Genomic DNA, 14753 nt, shown 5'->3' with positions numbered 1-14753 from the left:
ACTGAGGCAAGCTGAATGAAGTTATTAAGAGGATCAAAGGCAAGTTTTTAAATAATTTATCCCCTATTAAACACTAACAAATAAGTTTTCAGTTTGTCTCACTGAGTTTAGAACTTCTCAGCATAGAGAGAATTTCCAGACTCACCCATCACTAGTTTTCCATTTTATTTCCCTCTTTGTAAAATTGTGAAAATACAGATACTATTTGTGCTATTTTCCAGTGTCAACATGAGGGTAAAGTGTATCTCAGTGGTTCCTACTATTAATTCAAAACCCTGTTTAAGATGTACTTCTATGAGCACAAGGCCATACTAAATATTATCTATTATTAAAAAAAGACATTAAATTATATCTAGAAAATTTAAATTATTTCTAATGATCAGTACTGAGTAATTCTTCAATATGTTAAGTGTGTTACACAAAAATGTTCAGTATCTCTTGAGATTTGGGGTATCTCTTTAGACTTTACCAGTTAAACATGTACTCAGCCAAAAGGCTTTTCAACATTTTGACAAGATTTCAGATTTTCTGATGAGGCACGCTCAACATACAGAGTGAATATATTACAAGAACATTTCTAGAACTGATGGGATAATACACATCATATACCTAGAAACTTCAAATCCTCAGAAGCAACACTGACTCTCCAAAACATGCAGTTTTCCTTTCTATTAAAAACAATTTCCAACTGTAACAAAATATGTAATTTTACTAAATTCACACAAATTCAGGAACCAATACATACTCAATTGAGACCTCACTCACAAATATATATATAAATATACATATATAAATATACATATATACACACACATATGTGTGTGTGTGTGTGTGTGTACTTTTCACACAAATTCGTGGAGGATAGGAAAGAATATCCCAAGACTGAAGTTTTATGAAGTTTCATGGAATCTCTACAAAGACATAACACTCTAAATTATTTGTACCATTAAATTTCTTGTTTAAATTATTTAATACTCTAAGAATCCTCAAGGCTTGCTTTTCTCGTTTTTGAACACAATAAATATAAAATTGTTCTTTTTTCTCTCTGATCTAAAACTGTGGTTCACTCCTTTAATCCCCAAACTCAAGAGCCAGAGGCAGTAAGTAGTAAGACCCTGTCCCAAAGAAAAGAGTATACATTACATACACATGTCTAATGGACTGCAAAGATAAACTCTGAATATCAGAATGATTTTTTTATGAGAGGCAGATGGGTCTCTGTGGGTTTGGGGCCAGCCTGGTCTACAGATCAAGTTCTAACCTAGCCAGTTTTACAGTGAGACCCTTTGACCCTCTCAAAGAACCAAAATCTTAAAAGGGGGGGGGGGGGGGGGATTATTTTATGGTAAGTTTCACTCCTGGTGTAGAGAACTAAGAAAGAATGGAGTTATGGTTATCTGCTATGCTCCAGAAGATGGAACTAATGGAAGTGAATTACAAAGTGAGGTATAATTTAGCAAATGACTAGAGATTAAAATGACTAACAAAATACTTGCAAATGGAACTATTATTCAACAAGAATATAAATAAAAAAGAAACAAAAGCCAAGTACTTGTGAGTTCATTTATGAAGGTGAATGAAAATCAAAGTGAAGAAAACAAATACAGAAAAGGCAACCACTACTAGGCCTAAATACTTCCAGGCAAAGGATCACATCATAGCTTGACTTCTAAGACTATCACACAACTCTTGGCATATGATGTATGTCCAACATTTGTTGAATGAATAAGCAAGAGAATTTAGTGAGGATTATTTCAACTCTAAAGTAACTTACTGCCTCAGTATAAGTAAATAAAATCATTTATAGATGTTTTCTTGAGTGTGTAAAATTAATTTTTTACTGGATTTTGGAATGGATGCCTAATTGGGTCCAGTTGTTACAAAAACTTGAAAGTCTATCAAATCTACTACCATATACTTTTGTGTCAATTATCAAAATGGCTCAAAATAAAGCACACTAAAAGTACAATTAATTTTGCCTTCCAATAGTTAACATGTAAAACGAACACTGAAGAGTGATTGATCAATAGTATTACCCTAGGATACATGGAATACTACAGAAAATTCACCCATAAAACTGACAATCATTTTGGTACCCAAGATTTTCTAACACTTGCTAACCTGCTACTCTTACAAACATGTAGTTTATCTGCATAAGCAGAACAAAGCTATAGCTATATTCCACACAACTTCCTTCCTCCCATCCAATTACTCTACCCCAAAGTAATCTTCTGACCATTAATAATTCCAACCCAGTAATTATATAGAGGCCAAATGTTTCTCAATACATGATCACAATGAGTGCAGCTGATTCTACCCTAAGAGGCAAAAAATAAACAGAGTAAAACAGAAGATGCAAAATATTTTCTGAAAGTAATTAAAGGGATTAAGAACTATTCATAAACAAAAACAGAAAGCCCATGGTATTCTACTGTGGAGCTCCTCTAGTTTTCAATTAATACTGGTCTAAATGTTATCTACTTAAGTAATATAAGGTCTTTTTGTGAAAGAAAAATATATGGCTTTTAATTACCTTAGTGAAATTATTTTATCCCACAATGTATACTTTAGAAGCAAATAGTTACATTTATAAATTGTGAGCAAAGTCATTCTGCAAATGTACTTATTCCCAGTACCCACTACAGTTTGAGCAGGTAACAAGAAGGTATCAGCACTGTAAAAAAGAAATAAGGCTAACTTAATCATCCTCAGCTGAATAGTTCATTTGAAGTCAGCCTCACTACATGAGGCCCTGTCTCAAAAAGCAAAATAAAAATTTTAAAAAAGGACTATCTTTAAAGTTGAGTATTTCAATTAAACATTAACAGGACCCTAGGGGGGGAAAAAAAAGGACATAAAATTTTAAATGGTTACAACAAAAACTAATTTTCCAAATCACAAAAAGCCTTTTGAATAGTGATAGCTATCTTGATAAACTTCCTCTTTAAATGTATAATTCATAATTACAGTAAGAACTTGAATACCTTAGGGAAATAATTTGTAAGTACCAATGACTTCAAACTACACCAAAGTCCTTAAGAACTTTTTCTAAGAAGTTCCTTTCTTAGAAAACTGTCCAGGGACACTGCTATCATTAGTAAACATTTAGAGGACTATATTTGTAGATGAACTCTTTATCATCAAACACTGGAATCTATGCTTATGCCAACACCCATTTTCCCACAGTGACTGCTGAATTTAAAAAACGGATCCAAACTTGATAACATCAGCACATAGTAACTTCCTTAAGCTGGACATGCTAAATGTACTGTTTTGTTAACTCTCAAAGTACACATACATGACAGTTTAGGCCAGAAAGCTACTTACCACCTTCCCTTTCTCTAACTCTTTGAGTATGCACATTTTTGGCCTTATTGTGACCTGTGCTGTCATTGTATTTGTTTTCAGGACTATCAGATCTCCGCAACATTTTATTTGGTGGTGAAGGATCTGCGGCGTCTCGCATCTTTTCATGTCTGTGATCACCACTACTGGGGTGACTCTTTGACGAATACTTAAGTGCCTGTAAAACATCACCCCCCCCAAAAGAAGAGAAAAAGTTGAAACTTTAAACTCAATTACTATTTAAATTACAATTTTTGATGTGTTAACTTCACTTACATCAAAACTCATTTATTTTCATTTTCAATACTTCCCTTATTCACAGAGAAACTCTAAATGCTCAAGAGTTACAGTGCAACTCCTGATAACAAATCTAACCACAAAAAACAAAAAGGAGGGAAAAAAATCCTATTATGTAAACTTTAAAAAACAAGTCTCTTGGCACACTTTGAAACTAAAGTCACTTTTTTGAAAGCTTAAACTACAATCCATTTATACTCTTCAACTAATGCATCCAGGCACATCTATAAAGAAGCATATTTTTAAGACCATAGTTTAAAAAAAGGACAACAGTTTTTCCATTTCTTTGATTCAAATAAAGCACCAACCCTAATTTACAAGCTCTTTCAGGGATAAAACTCTTAAGCTGTAATATTTGCCAAAACAAACTGATACATGAGCAATGCTTCTAAGAAGGCATAATTCTAAATGCCCTTAAAATAATGGTTTTATTCTGCAGGTGTCTTAAGATGAACACAATGTATCAGTCCTTCAGGAGGAGTAGTCACATGGGGGAGGGGTCAATAATGTTTGACACATGCAAATAGGGAAGCGCCTGCCTATACAGTAACCCAAGTATCAGGTTAGAAACTTGCTTGCTCTCTTGCCAGGCTGGTGGCTCCCACGTGTAATCCAGCACTCAGAAGACTAAGACAGAAGTAAAACTGGAAGCCAGCCTGGCCCACAGAACCTTGAGAGATAGACCTGTTCCTATTCTTTTATCTTTTAAAAGTGATTAGAGGCATTAAGTGTTTGCTTCTGTTGTCATCAGTTACTGTCCTGAGGACACGCCTGCAGCAAATCGTTAAAACTTTACATGCAAAAGCTTCAGTAACAAAAGACACCCAGTGTCATTTCTACTAGCATGAAGTACCCAAGTGACAACAGGAGGTTTAAATTAACTCACGCAAAAACAAAACCTTTCCCTTGAAAGGGAATAATCTAAACTAAAAAATAAACAAAACAGCAAGGGTATAGTTTACAACTGTAACTCACTTAGGTACTTCTTCCTTTCATCTACGTTTAAAACCTTCACATGTTTCTTTTGGCTCCCCAATCCAAGTACGTAAAAGTGCCCCTGAAGTCACCTATCACTACACCCCAGCGAGTTCTTCTCGCTCAAAACAAACCAGGTCTTCTTGGTTGCGAATAATTCTTCCTTTGAAAAGAAAAGAAAGAAAGAAGAAAGAAACAAAACCCCTGACCCTCCTCTAGCCACCCTCTCACGATAAGTCCCTAGACGAGTTTGGAGGGTGCTAATGGAACCCAATACCAAATTTTAAGCGGGCCAGTCGTGCCACTTTCGGATTTGTTGCACCGAAGGGCCTGTAGCGACTTCTGAAGCCTGCGCTCGAGTAGCAGTCCCTCCCTTCCCCCTCCGGCCCCTTCCAATCCCTCTACCCCGGGATCGGCTGGTACCCTGGAAAGGCTGCGAGTCCCCTCTCCGGTCGTGACAGCTGAAAAACAGTAAGAAGGACCGTGGCATGAGACATCGCGGGAAAGGAAGAAAGAGGGTCGTCCCCCCCCTGACCGCCCCCTCCCCGCGGGGCCGCCGACCAAACGTACCGGAGCGGATTCGCGCCGCGGACAATCCCCGGGCTCAGAGGCCCAGGCCGGGCCCCGGTCCGCAGCCGCAGACCCGCTCGCAGCGCCCGCCAGACCCCCCAGGCTGCCCGCCCCGTGCGCCCGCCCCGGCCCGCCGCCTCCTCCGCCCGATCCCGATCGGGGTTAACAACAAAAATGGCGGCGCGGCCAGCTCCCGATAAGGACGCCCGCCCGCCTGCCCGCCCGCCCGCTCGCTCGCCCGCCCAGCCCTCCGCCGCGGCCCGGCCCGAAACGAAAAGACGATTTACCCATCACTGAGTCTCTGCTGTTTCCTCGCATACATTACCATCAATGCCCGGCTGTGTGTGTGTGTCGGGAGAGGGGGGAGAGCGGCCGCGAGGCGGGCGGGCGCGCCGCGCGCGCGGGCGGCGGGCGGGCAGCGGGCAGCCCCGGCACCAGGACTCGGCGCGCCCTCGGCGGCTCGCGGCACCTCCCCGTTTACTGGCGCCGGCGCTCCCGGGCCATGTCCCTCCGTCACCACCGCTTAGGGTCGGCCTGGGCAGCGGCGCCAACTACACGGCGGCAGCGCGAGCCGGGGGGAGGGGGGCGAGAGGCCGTGTTCGGGTCCCCGCGGAGAGCGAGCGCCTCCAGCACCTTCCCCTCCTCCTGCTCCGCCGCCGCCGCCGCCGCCCGCCTGCCCTCCTCCCCCCCCACACCGCCGCCGCCGCCGCCGCCGCCGCCGCCGGGTCCTGATCGCCGCCGCCTCCTGCCGCTGCCGCTGCCGCTGCTAACCCGCCGCCGCCGCCGCCAGCCGCCGCCGCTCCACCAACTACATCCGGGCAACTCGGACGCGGCCGCCTTCGGAAAAGCTCGGCAGTTTCCGCCACACCCCCCTCCTACCCACCGCCCCGCGCGGCTTGAGAACGCCGCCTTCGGCAAACCTCGGCTTGCCTCCCGCCCTTCCTCTTCCTCTTGAGGCCTGGGCTCGTCGCCCCGCGACCCGTCAAGCCCTTTCCGGTTGCTGCTTTCCACCACTCTCGAATCTGGCCACTCCCGTTCCACCTTAGGGGTAGTCGTGCTCGGGGGCCTGCGAGAGGCGGGCCCCGGGGCCTCCGGGCTGCGCGGGGTGGGAGCCGCCTTCGGGAGGAGAGCCGTGGGGCGCGAGGGACGCCATCGCGGACTAAATGCGGAGCGGCGGCAGCTGCGCGTGCGCCCAGAGGCGCCACGGCGGCGGGGGCGGGGTGCCCTCCGCGAGTCGGCCGCGGCCCCCCGCCCTCCGGGCTCCGCGCGGGGGTCGGAAAGCCCCTAATTGGGCGGCCCGGACGGTTGCCGCGGAGCCCTGGCGGGCCGCGGCGGAAGTCGCCCTCGGCGGGCCGGGGCAACCCGGAACCGCGGCCGGGTGCAGTCACTCAGCCGGCGCGGGGCGCACGCACGGCCAGGGCGCAGGGCCTTGGCGCTGGGGACGTAAGTGCCGGGCCGCGAGGCGGAGCGGACGGCGCCTTGCCACCGCCACTTCTCCTTCCCCTCCTCGTTCTTCCTCGCCCTGGCGGAGCACTCCCCGGAGAATGCGGGCGGAAAGAAAGCGTGCGGACTGCTAAGGGAGGTGGCTGTGAATGATTTTGGGGTACGCGGGGAGGAAAACTATCAGCGACAACACCTTTCTTGGTAAGAAGAGTCCGACTGGTTGGTTATTCGCCTGAACGTGGATTTGACAAGAAAGGATTGCGGTCGCAGAAGAGAACAAGATGCACATCAGAAAGGAAAAATAATAATAATACCCTTTAAGAAAAGGAAAAAAAGCACCGAGAAGATAATTTGAGATCCAACAAGTTACAACAGTGTCAAGCGTTATAAGTGTAACGTAGGAAGAGACCGTGAACTCACAACTGGAAAAAAAAAAATTTAAATAATGATATTGTGGGCTTGTCAGATCCACGGGGTCAAATGTTAAGATTATTATTATGAGAACCAGTAAAAGCCTGCTTAATGCCCACAGAAGCTATCAGTAACTAAGAAAAAAGGTCGGTGCCTGAAATGAAAAGGGAGAAGGAATAGGGGAGGGCTGGAGGGAGAGATCATTTCTAACATTTTTGGAGCAAAGACGAAACACAAACAATCAAATGCTCTGAGTGTTCGAAGTCAGTCCCAAAGACTAAGAAGAGGGACAAAGGTATTACATGCCCTGCACAGAAATCCTGAAGAATATCTTCAATAGGTAGGGTTTCTCAGTGTAGCCCTGGGTATCCTGGCACTCGCTCTGTAGACCAGGCTGGCCTCGAACTCAGAGATTCGACTACCTCTGCCTCCTGAGAGCTGGAATTAAAGGCGTGCACCACCACCGCCTGGCTGATATCCCTAGCCCTTGTTCCCCTTTGATGAAGTAACACAGATGGAACTATGGGAGGAAATGTTTCAGATGTACCACTGATACTCATTATTTTATATTTGCGAATTTAGTTATGCAATAAAATTCATTTGTCGCCCCCACATCTGTATCCACTCAAGGTACATAGATCTGGGCATGTTAATGTGCCTGACAGCTGTTCTCTGCTGGGATTGAACAATGCTACCTTGCCTCTCAATATGAGTTGATCTCTCATACTGTAAACAACTGTCTTTCACACTATATATGTAATGCCATGGTTTTCACAATTCTTGTGCTTTTGTCTTGGTGATTTTGTTATTTAAATGTCCCCCAGGGCTGGATGCTGCCTGGTATTTCTAAATGCAATAAGGTCTGTTAAGTCTTAGAGAAAAAAGATTCGTTTAGTTAGATTAGTTTCCTTCAGGCTTACTACTAGTGATTTTTGGCCATGAGTGTCCTGTAAATAATGTTTATAATAATTATTTTCAAGAACATCTCTTCAAAACAAACACATAAAATTACCTTATGTATTGACCAGTTAGTTGATGAAAACAGAACAAGACGCTTACAGGACTTAACCTTGTTATTCAAGGGCAGTCAGTGTTCCTGGTTACTTTAACAACTGCTACAAATAACAAAGGTCCCATGTGTTTACTAATAACCAAGTATTATATTCATTTTTTAAAATCTATTGCCTGTGGCTGAAGGTAAATAAGGCTCTGTGGTTAAGAGCACTAGCTGTTTTTCCAGAGCGCCTGAGCTCTGTTCCTAACACCTATAAAAATAAATAAGTAAATAATTGGTTGCCTAGCTTAAATGAGTGCTTAGACAGATCCTAAAATGCTCTCAGTCCTTTCCTCCTTAGCTGCCCACGGTACAGTTCTGGCTCATTCACTACAGTATCTACCTTTAACAAAACAGCTGAACTTGTCTGGAAAAAATCAGCCAGCCATGCTAAGGATGAAGTTATTTTCTTGACTTCCGAGGTGCACACGGGCAAATCCCTAGGGCTGTTAGTGCATGTATCCTGCCTCTTAACCAGCTGTGGTAACATCTTTCTTCTAAACGTACCAATACTTCTTCAAAGGCAATTATCTTGCTTCTTACCCCAACAACAGAAATTAGAAAGCAGTAACAATTTCTGCCTACTCCTAAACTACCAGCTTTTCCACATCTGAATACAACACAACACTCGGGTAACTAATCTGTCCTATGGAAAAACAAACTTGCCACTTACACATAATTGTCTGATTTACATTACCCCTGAGTTGGATCACTTAAGTCAACTTAAAATGTGCTATACTAACTACCATCTGTGGAAGGGGTGGGGTATTGATTTGCATTTCCCTCTAAAGCAGTGGTTCTCAACCTTACTAATGTTGTGACCCCTTTAATACTCTTCCTCATAGTGTGGTGACCCCCAACTATAAAATTGTTTTCATTGCTACTTCATAACTAATTTGCCACTGTTATGAATCCTAATGTAAATCCTAATGTAAAACCTGTGTTTTCCGATGGTCTTAGGCCACCCCTATGAAAAGGTCATTTGACTCCCAAAGGAGTCGAGACTCACAGGTTGAAAAAAACGATGCTCTAAAGACTATTAACTTTTGGTTTTTTGTTTGTTTGTTTGTTTTTCTGAATTCATGTATTGGACTCTTTCACATTTGTTTTCTTTTTCTCTCTTAGACCCTCACCTCTGGACACTGCTCCAAATGGTCAGTTCTCTCTCTCTCTCTCTCTCTCTCTCTCTCTCTCTCTCACTCACTCATAAATATATATATATATATATATATATATATATATATATATATATATATATATATATATAATCTGAGATAGGGTTTCTCTGTGTAACAGCTCTGGCTATCCTGGAACTTGCTTTGTAGACCGGGCTAGTCTCTAACTCACAGAGATCTGCCTTCTGAGTGCTGGGAGCAAAGGCCGCCCAGCTTAAATCTAACTTTTATGTCTGTTTTTCCCCCCTCATTTCACTGTCAGCTGCATTTGACACAGCTGATCCCTTCCCAGAGCTTCTAAGATTCTCTTCTCTCTTGCTGCTCTTCCTGCTTGAACCAGCTGTTCCTTACTTTATTTATTCTTCTTCATTTTCTTACCCCTGAAACCTGGAGCACCCCAGGATTCAAATTGTACTGGTACCTTTCTCTTCACGATCTAGGTGATACCACTCACAACTAGCTGGATGACTCACATTTTAAGTCTCCAGCCCACACTAATCTTTAAAACACTAGACTCAGATTTACTCTTCAGCGTTACCCAGATGTCTACATCACACAACTTAATAGATCCCAAACCAACCTCTCTCTGTCTCTGTCTCTGTCTGTCTGTCTCTCTCTCTCCTCTCTCTCTCTCTCTCTCTCTCTCTCTCTCTCTCTCTCTCTCTCTCTCTCTCACACACACACACACACACACACACACACACACACACACACACTCCACCAGAGAATCCAAATCTCCCATAGAATGGTAAGTCCATTCTTCTAGTTAAGGCTAAAACCTTGGAGTCATCTTTGATTCTTTCATACTTCAGTTCCATTAGCAAATTCTACCAATAGTAACATCCAAATACATTCCACATCAGATTTCTATTTGCAACCTCCATCACCTTACCACTGGACCATGAGAATGTTCTCTTACTTCCTTATTTCTTTTGCATGCCCACAGGATCTAATTCCTTCCACACAGTAGTCAAAGTGATCCCTTTAAAGATTAATATTATCCTGTAATCCCAGCACTTAGGCTATGGTAGGAGGATCACAAATATATGACTAGCCTAGGTAACATGGCAAATTCTTGGACCAACCTGAACTTCATAGTGAGACCTTGTCTCAAAAAAAAAAAAAGAAAAGAAAAGAAAAGAAAGCTTTGTACCATTCCTAGCCTAACACACACCAGTGGGTGTCTGTCTCAGAAATTAATACTTCATAATGCACAAATGCTATGTAAACTGTCCCATCTGTGGTGCCTCTGACTTGTCATCTGATGATTTGCTTTTTGTTTTTTGTTTTTTGTTTTTTTTTTTTTTTACTTGCTGATTCATTTTCCTTCACACTGTTCCCTCTACTTCTTCAATGTATCAAGTACATCTCTGCCTCGGGACATTTGCACTGGTGCCCTACCCTTTGGGTCTTATTAGCCCTCTGTGGTCTTTGTTTAAATTTCACCTTGTCAGAATGATCTTCTCTGAGAAAATCCTTACATCATTACACTCTTCACCCCTAAAGCCTGGAGTGCCCCAGGATTCAATTCCTACAACAGAAACGTTTCTCTTTTTACACCATTTGCTAGACAATGAATATTACTGTTTGACACTAAAATGAAAGCTGCCTGCTACATATTCGTTGAGTGAAAAGTGATTTGTTGTTGTTGTTGTTGTTGTTGTTTTGGTTTTTCAAGATAGGATTTCTCTGTGTAGCTTTAGAGCCTGTCCTGGAACTTGTTCTGTAAACCACCAGGCTGGCTTTGAACTCACAGAGATCCACCTGCCTCAGCCTCCTGAGTACTGGGATTAAAGGTGTGAGCCACCACTGCCCGGCTGAGTGAAAAGTGATTTTTATTAGAAAAAGAAAGTAGCAAAATGTTGGAATTCTCAAGAGCAAGTTTTCTAATGCTTTTGCATTTTTTAAAAGAACAAAAGAGAACTAGGTGTGGTGGCACACACTTGTAATCCCAGTACTAGGGAATTGGAGGTTAAGGTAATCTTAGGCTAGATAGCAAGTTGGAAGCCAGCCTATGCTGCATAACGACCCTCCCCCACCCCCCAAAACAATTACTAAGCCAGTATTGCCCTTAGAAGTAAGTCAGTGAGAAGATGGGTTATTACTAACTTAGGTAAAAATTGTATTGCAGCAGGTTACGTTAGAAAGCACACATCAGTTTTCATACATGGCACATTGTAAGTTGACGGCATCACTATCAACCTGAGATAAAAAGTTAAAGAGTAAAGCTGGTTGGCGCTGCACACGCTTTTAATCCCAACACTGAGAGGCAGAGCCAGTCAGATCTCCGAGTTTGTGGCCAGCTTGGGCTTGGGCTACATAATGAAACTCTGTCTCAAAACAAAGTTCAAAAGTGAACAAAGACCCTGTGATGATTAATCTTGTCCACTGGACGGGAGTTAGAATCACTGTGGAAACCCAGCTCTGGGTGCATCTGTGATGGTGTTTTCAGAAAAGGAAGCTCTATCCTGGCCATGGGGCATTACCACCCTATGAGCTGTAGTCCCAGACTGAATAACTGAGGAAGCAGCTAGTAATCAGCGTCTCTCTCTCTCTCTCTGCTTCCTTCCTGCAGGTGCACTGCGGTCAGTGCTCCTAGGTCCAGCTGCTGTGGCCTCCCCACCATGATAGACTGAACCCTCAAATGTGAACCAAAATAAACCCTTGGTTAAGTTGCTTCTGCTAGGTATTTTTAACAGCAGTGAGAACAGTAACTAGTATGGCCCCCTATTTCCAACGGCAGATTAACACATAACAACTCGCAGAGGGAAGAGAACAAGAGTGGCCGGTTCATGTGATGCTGTTGGTGGAGGGAGATCCAAAAGTGAAAAGAACCTTTAAAAGACTCGCTACTTTTAGACAGTCCACAACGTAAGGATGTGCTTAAAGATATGTTTATTTTTACCTCTCAGTGTTTTTGAGTATGTGTGTTTTGCCTGCATATATATATATGTGTGTGTGTACTACTTGTTTGACTGGTTCCCATGGAATCGAGAAGAGGATGTCAGACCTTCTGGAACTGGAGTTACAGATGGTTGTGAGCCATCATGTACCTTTTGGGAGTTGAACCCAGGTCCTCTGAAAGAACAAGTGCTCTTGCTAACCACTGAGCCATTGCTCCAGTCCCACCCCCACCCCACCCTGCAATTTTTAACTGTCTCTTGTCATTTACCTTCATTCTATGCTCTTGCTTCTCTCTCAGACTTACTATAGTACATTGGTTAAAAATTTGCATTTTCATATCAAATGCATAAAGCAGACTACTGTCTATATCACTGACTAGTAATGTGACCTTGGTACCTCTTCAGAGGTTATATTTTGTAAAGTGACCACACACACACACACACACACACACACACACACACACACATTGACTAGAAGCTGTACCTGTGGTAGACTGTGAGACCAAAAGACTGATTATGGAAAGTTAAAATGTTGCAGAGCACAGACATTATCTGGGCTAATTTTAGGACCTTTGAAAGTCAGTCATTGCCTAGGTCTGACCTAACATTTTTTGTGATAAGAGGTTTAAAATTATCTTCCACTAATCCGAACCCTAACAATTGCACCAGACAGCATCTGGGTGGTAGAGCTTCCCTTCCTCAACTGTACACTTTCCACTTTTGGTCCCCACCGACAATTTTGGTTAGTGCCTTGATTTATGATCTCCCTTGTTCTGTAACTAATAAACTCTCGTGTAGTTCTTTCCACAGTGAAACATGTCTTTCGGGGCCATCTACACGTGTGTTCCTGAATCATGGTCAATATTTGGCCCAAGAATAAACTACCTCTTGCACACTTGGAGGTGAGAGCTATGTGTTTGCCAGAACCTAAACATAGAGCCCCCGTGATAACTTACTTTGACCAAAGGAGTCACCTAGATCAGGTCCAGGTGCCAGCATGGGGCCCTTCTACCTTTTCAGGTGGTCATGAGTGAGTTGTTTTTTCTGGTGCTTGGTTCTCCCTTGGTTTGGCTGGCAGTGCACTGCTTTGTTCTGAATTGACTGTCAGCACATGATTCTGACCCAAAACATAGATCTCCAGCTAACAGAACAGCTCATGATTTTCAGAAGAAAATAACATGAGTATTTAATATTCCTAGTGTTTTCTCATTTTGATTTGGGTGTTTGCACTCTGAACAGGAAGTTCTGTAGTTGAACTACAGATGATGACTGAGCAGTGTGCCTCATTTGGAACGTAAATGCATCCAAGAAGAAATGATCAAAGTTTCTAACTTGCAAGAGATTAGTAAAAGAGTTTTGGAAACTACCAGAATTGAAGAAAGATATTAAAGGATAGAAAATGAAAAAAATATCTAGACTGTCAAACTAAAGATAAATGGTAAGGAACCTGAGTTTTTCTGACCTCTCCTATCCACCCTTCTCTGCCTTCGTCTCCTCCACCAGAAAACTTAAACTGCATCACTAGCTCATTTCACACTCTTCTCAGATGATGCCCAAACAGAACAGTTCTCTGTCAAAGGAGCAGATTTTATGGTATCTCTTAATAAAACCTAGAGAGGGGTCAGGAGTGGTGGCACACACCTTTAATCTCAGCATTCAGGAGACAGAGGCAGTCAGAGTTCTTAGAGTTTGAGGCCAGCCTGGTCTACATAGAGAGTTAGGTCAGCCTATCAAAAAAAAAAAAAAAAGGATTGTAAATAAGAAAAATTTATAGACTGTCAAACTAAAGATAAATTCTAAGGACCCTAAGTTTTTCACACCTAGACTGAAAAATTGAGTCACACCTGGACACAGTAGAATTTGCAAGGAACTTGGAGTCACCCAATTACTGCACAAGCCAGAGCTCTCGGACTTCATTAAACCTGCAGTTGTAAGGGCAGCCCTTCCTGCCAAGCCACTGCTGAAAATAGATTTTCATCAAAGTCCACATCACAAGCTTCATCTGGTCACCTTATGCTTTCGCAAAAGTTACATAAATTTCTACATTATTTCTTCTGTGAATGCTGGCTTAGTGTAGTTGTGTTTTCTGAGTTTATGATACCTGTATTCTGGCAGTTTTTTTAAAATCTAAAGCAGCCCTTAAAATTTCTGAAAATAACTGAGCAACAAAGCTTTGTCCACTTCAGTTTTGTACTTTCTTAAAAAAGATTCATGTGTATACTGTATGTATGTATGTATGTATGTATGTATGTATGTATGTGTTCCACAGGATGCCTGGTGTGTGCAGAGCCCAAAAGATGGCATCACGTCCCCTGGGCTGGAGTTATAGATACTTGTGAGCATCATGTGGGTACTGGCAACTGAGCCTAGGTCCTCTACAAGAGCAGCAAATGCTCTAAACTCAGCCATCTCTCCAGCCCCAGGTTTTTTGTTTGTTTTTGTTTTGTTTTCCAGACAGGGTTTCTCTGTGTATCTCTGGCTATCCTGGAACTTGCTCAGTAGACCAGGCTGGTCTTGAACTTAAGAGATCCACCTGCCTCTGGATGCTGGGATTAAAGGCATGTGGCACCACCACCCAGC

At 43.0% G+C, this 14753-nt stretch overlaps 1 protein-coding gene across 7 annotated transcripts in view; it reads right to left on the bottom strand.

The window, feature by feature from the left end:
* Wac (WW domain containing adaptor with coiled-coil) overlaps window positions 1-6093 on the bottom strand; it is a 68991-nt gene extending 62898 nt beyond the window's left edge. For 2 of the 7 annotated variants that reach the window (XM_052727239.1, XM_052727244.1), the window contains exons 1-3: window positions 5475-5883; window positions 5043-5078; window positions 3328-3542 (exon numbers count right to left, since the gene is read on the bottom strand). In XM_052727239.1, the coding sequence (XP_052583199.1) occupies window positions 3328-3542; window positions 5043-5078; window positions 5475-5515 (292 nt within the window). In that variant the 5' untranslated portion in view covers window positions 5516-5883. Of the gene's footprint in view, window positions 1-3327; window positions 3543-5042; window positions 5079-5187; window positions 5237-5474; window positions 5886-6073 lie in introns of those variants that run through there. The other 5 variants (XM_052727243.1, XM_052727246.1, XM_052727240.1 and 2 more) reach the window with 5 other exon arrangements.
* Window positions 6094-14753: the final 8660 nt, after the last annotated feature.

Source organism: Peromyscus californicus, unplaced genomic scaffold (assembly GCF_007827085.1).
Source record: "Peromyscus californicus insignis strain IS unplaced genomic scaffold, ASM782708v3 Scaffold_8__1_contigs__length_139910024, whole genome shotgun sequence".
NCBI classification, from domain to species: Eukaryota; Metazoa; Chordata; class Mammalia; order Rodentia; family Cricetidae; genus Peromyscus; species Peromyscus californicus.
The sequence above is the reverse complement of the archived record's forward strand: the minus strand, read 5'-3'. Positions and strand labels throughout refer to the sequence as shown.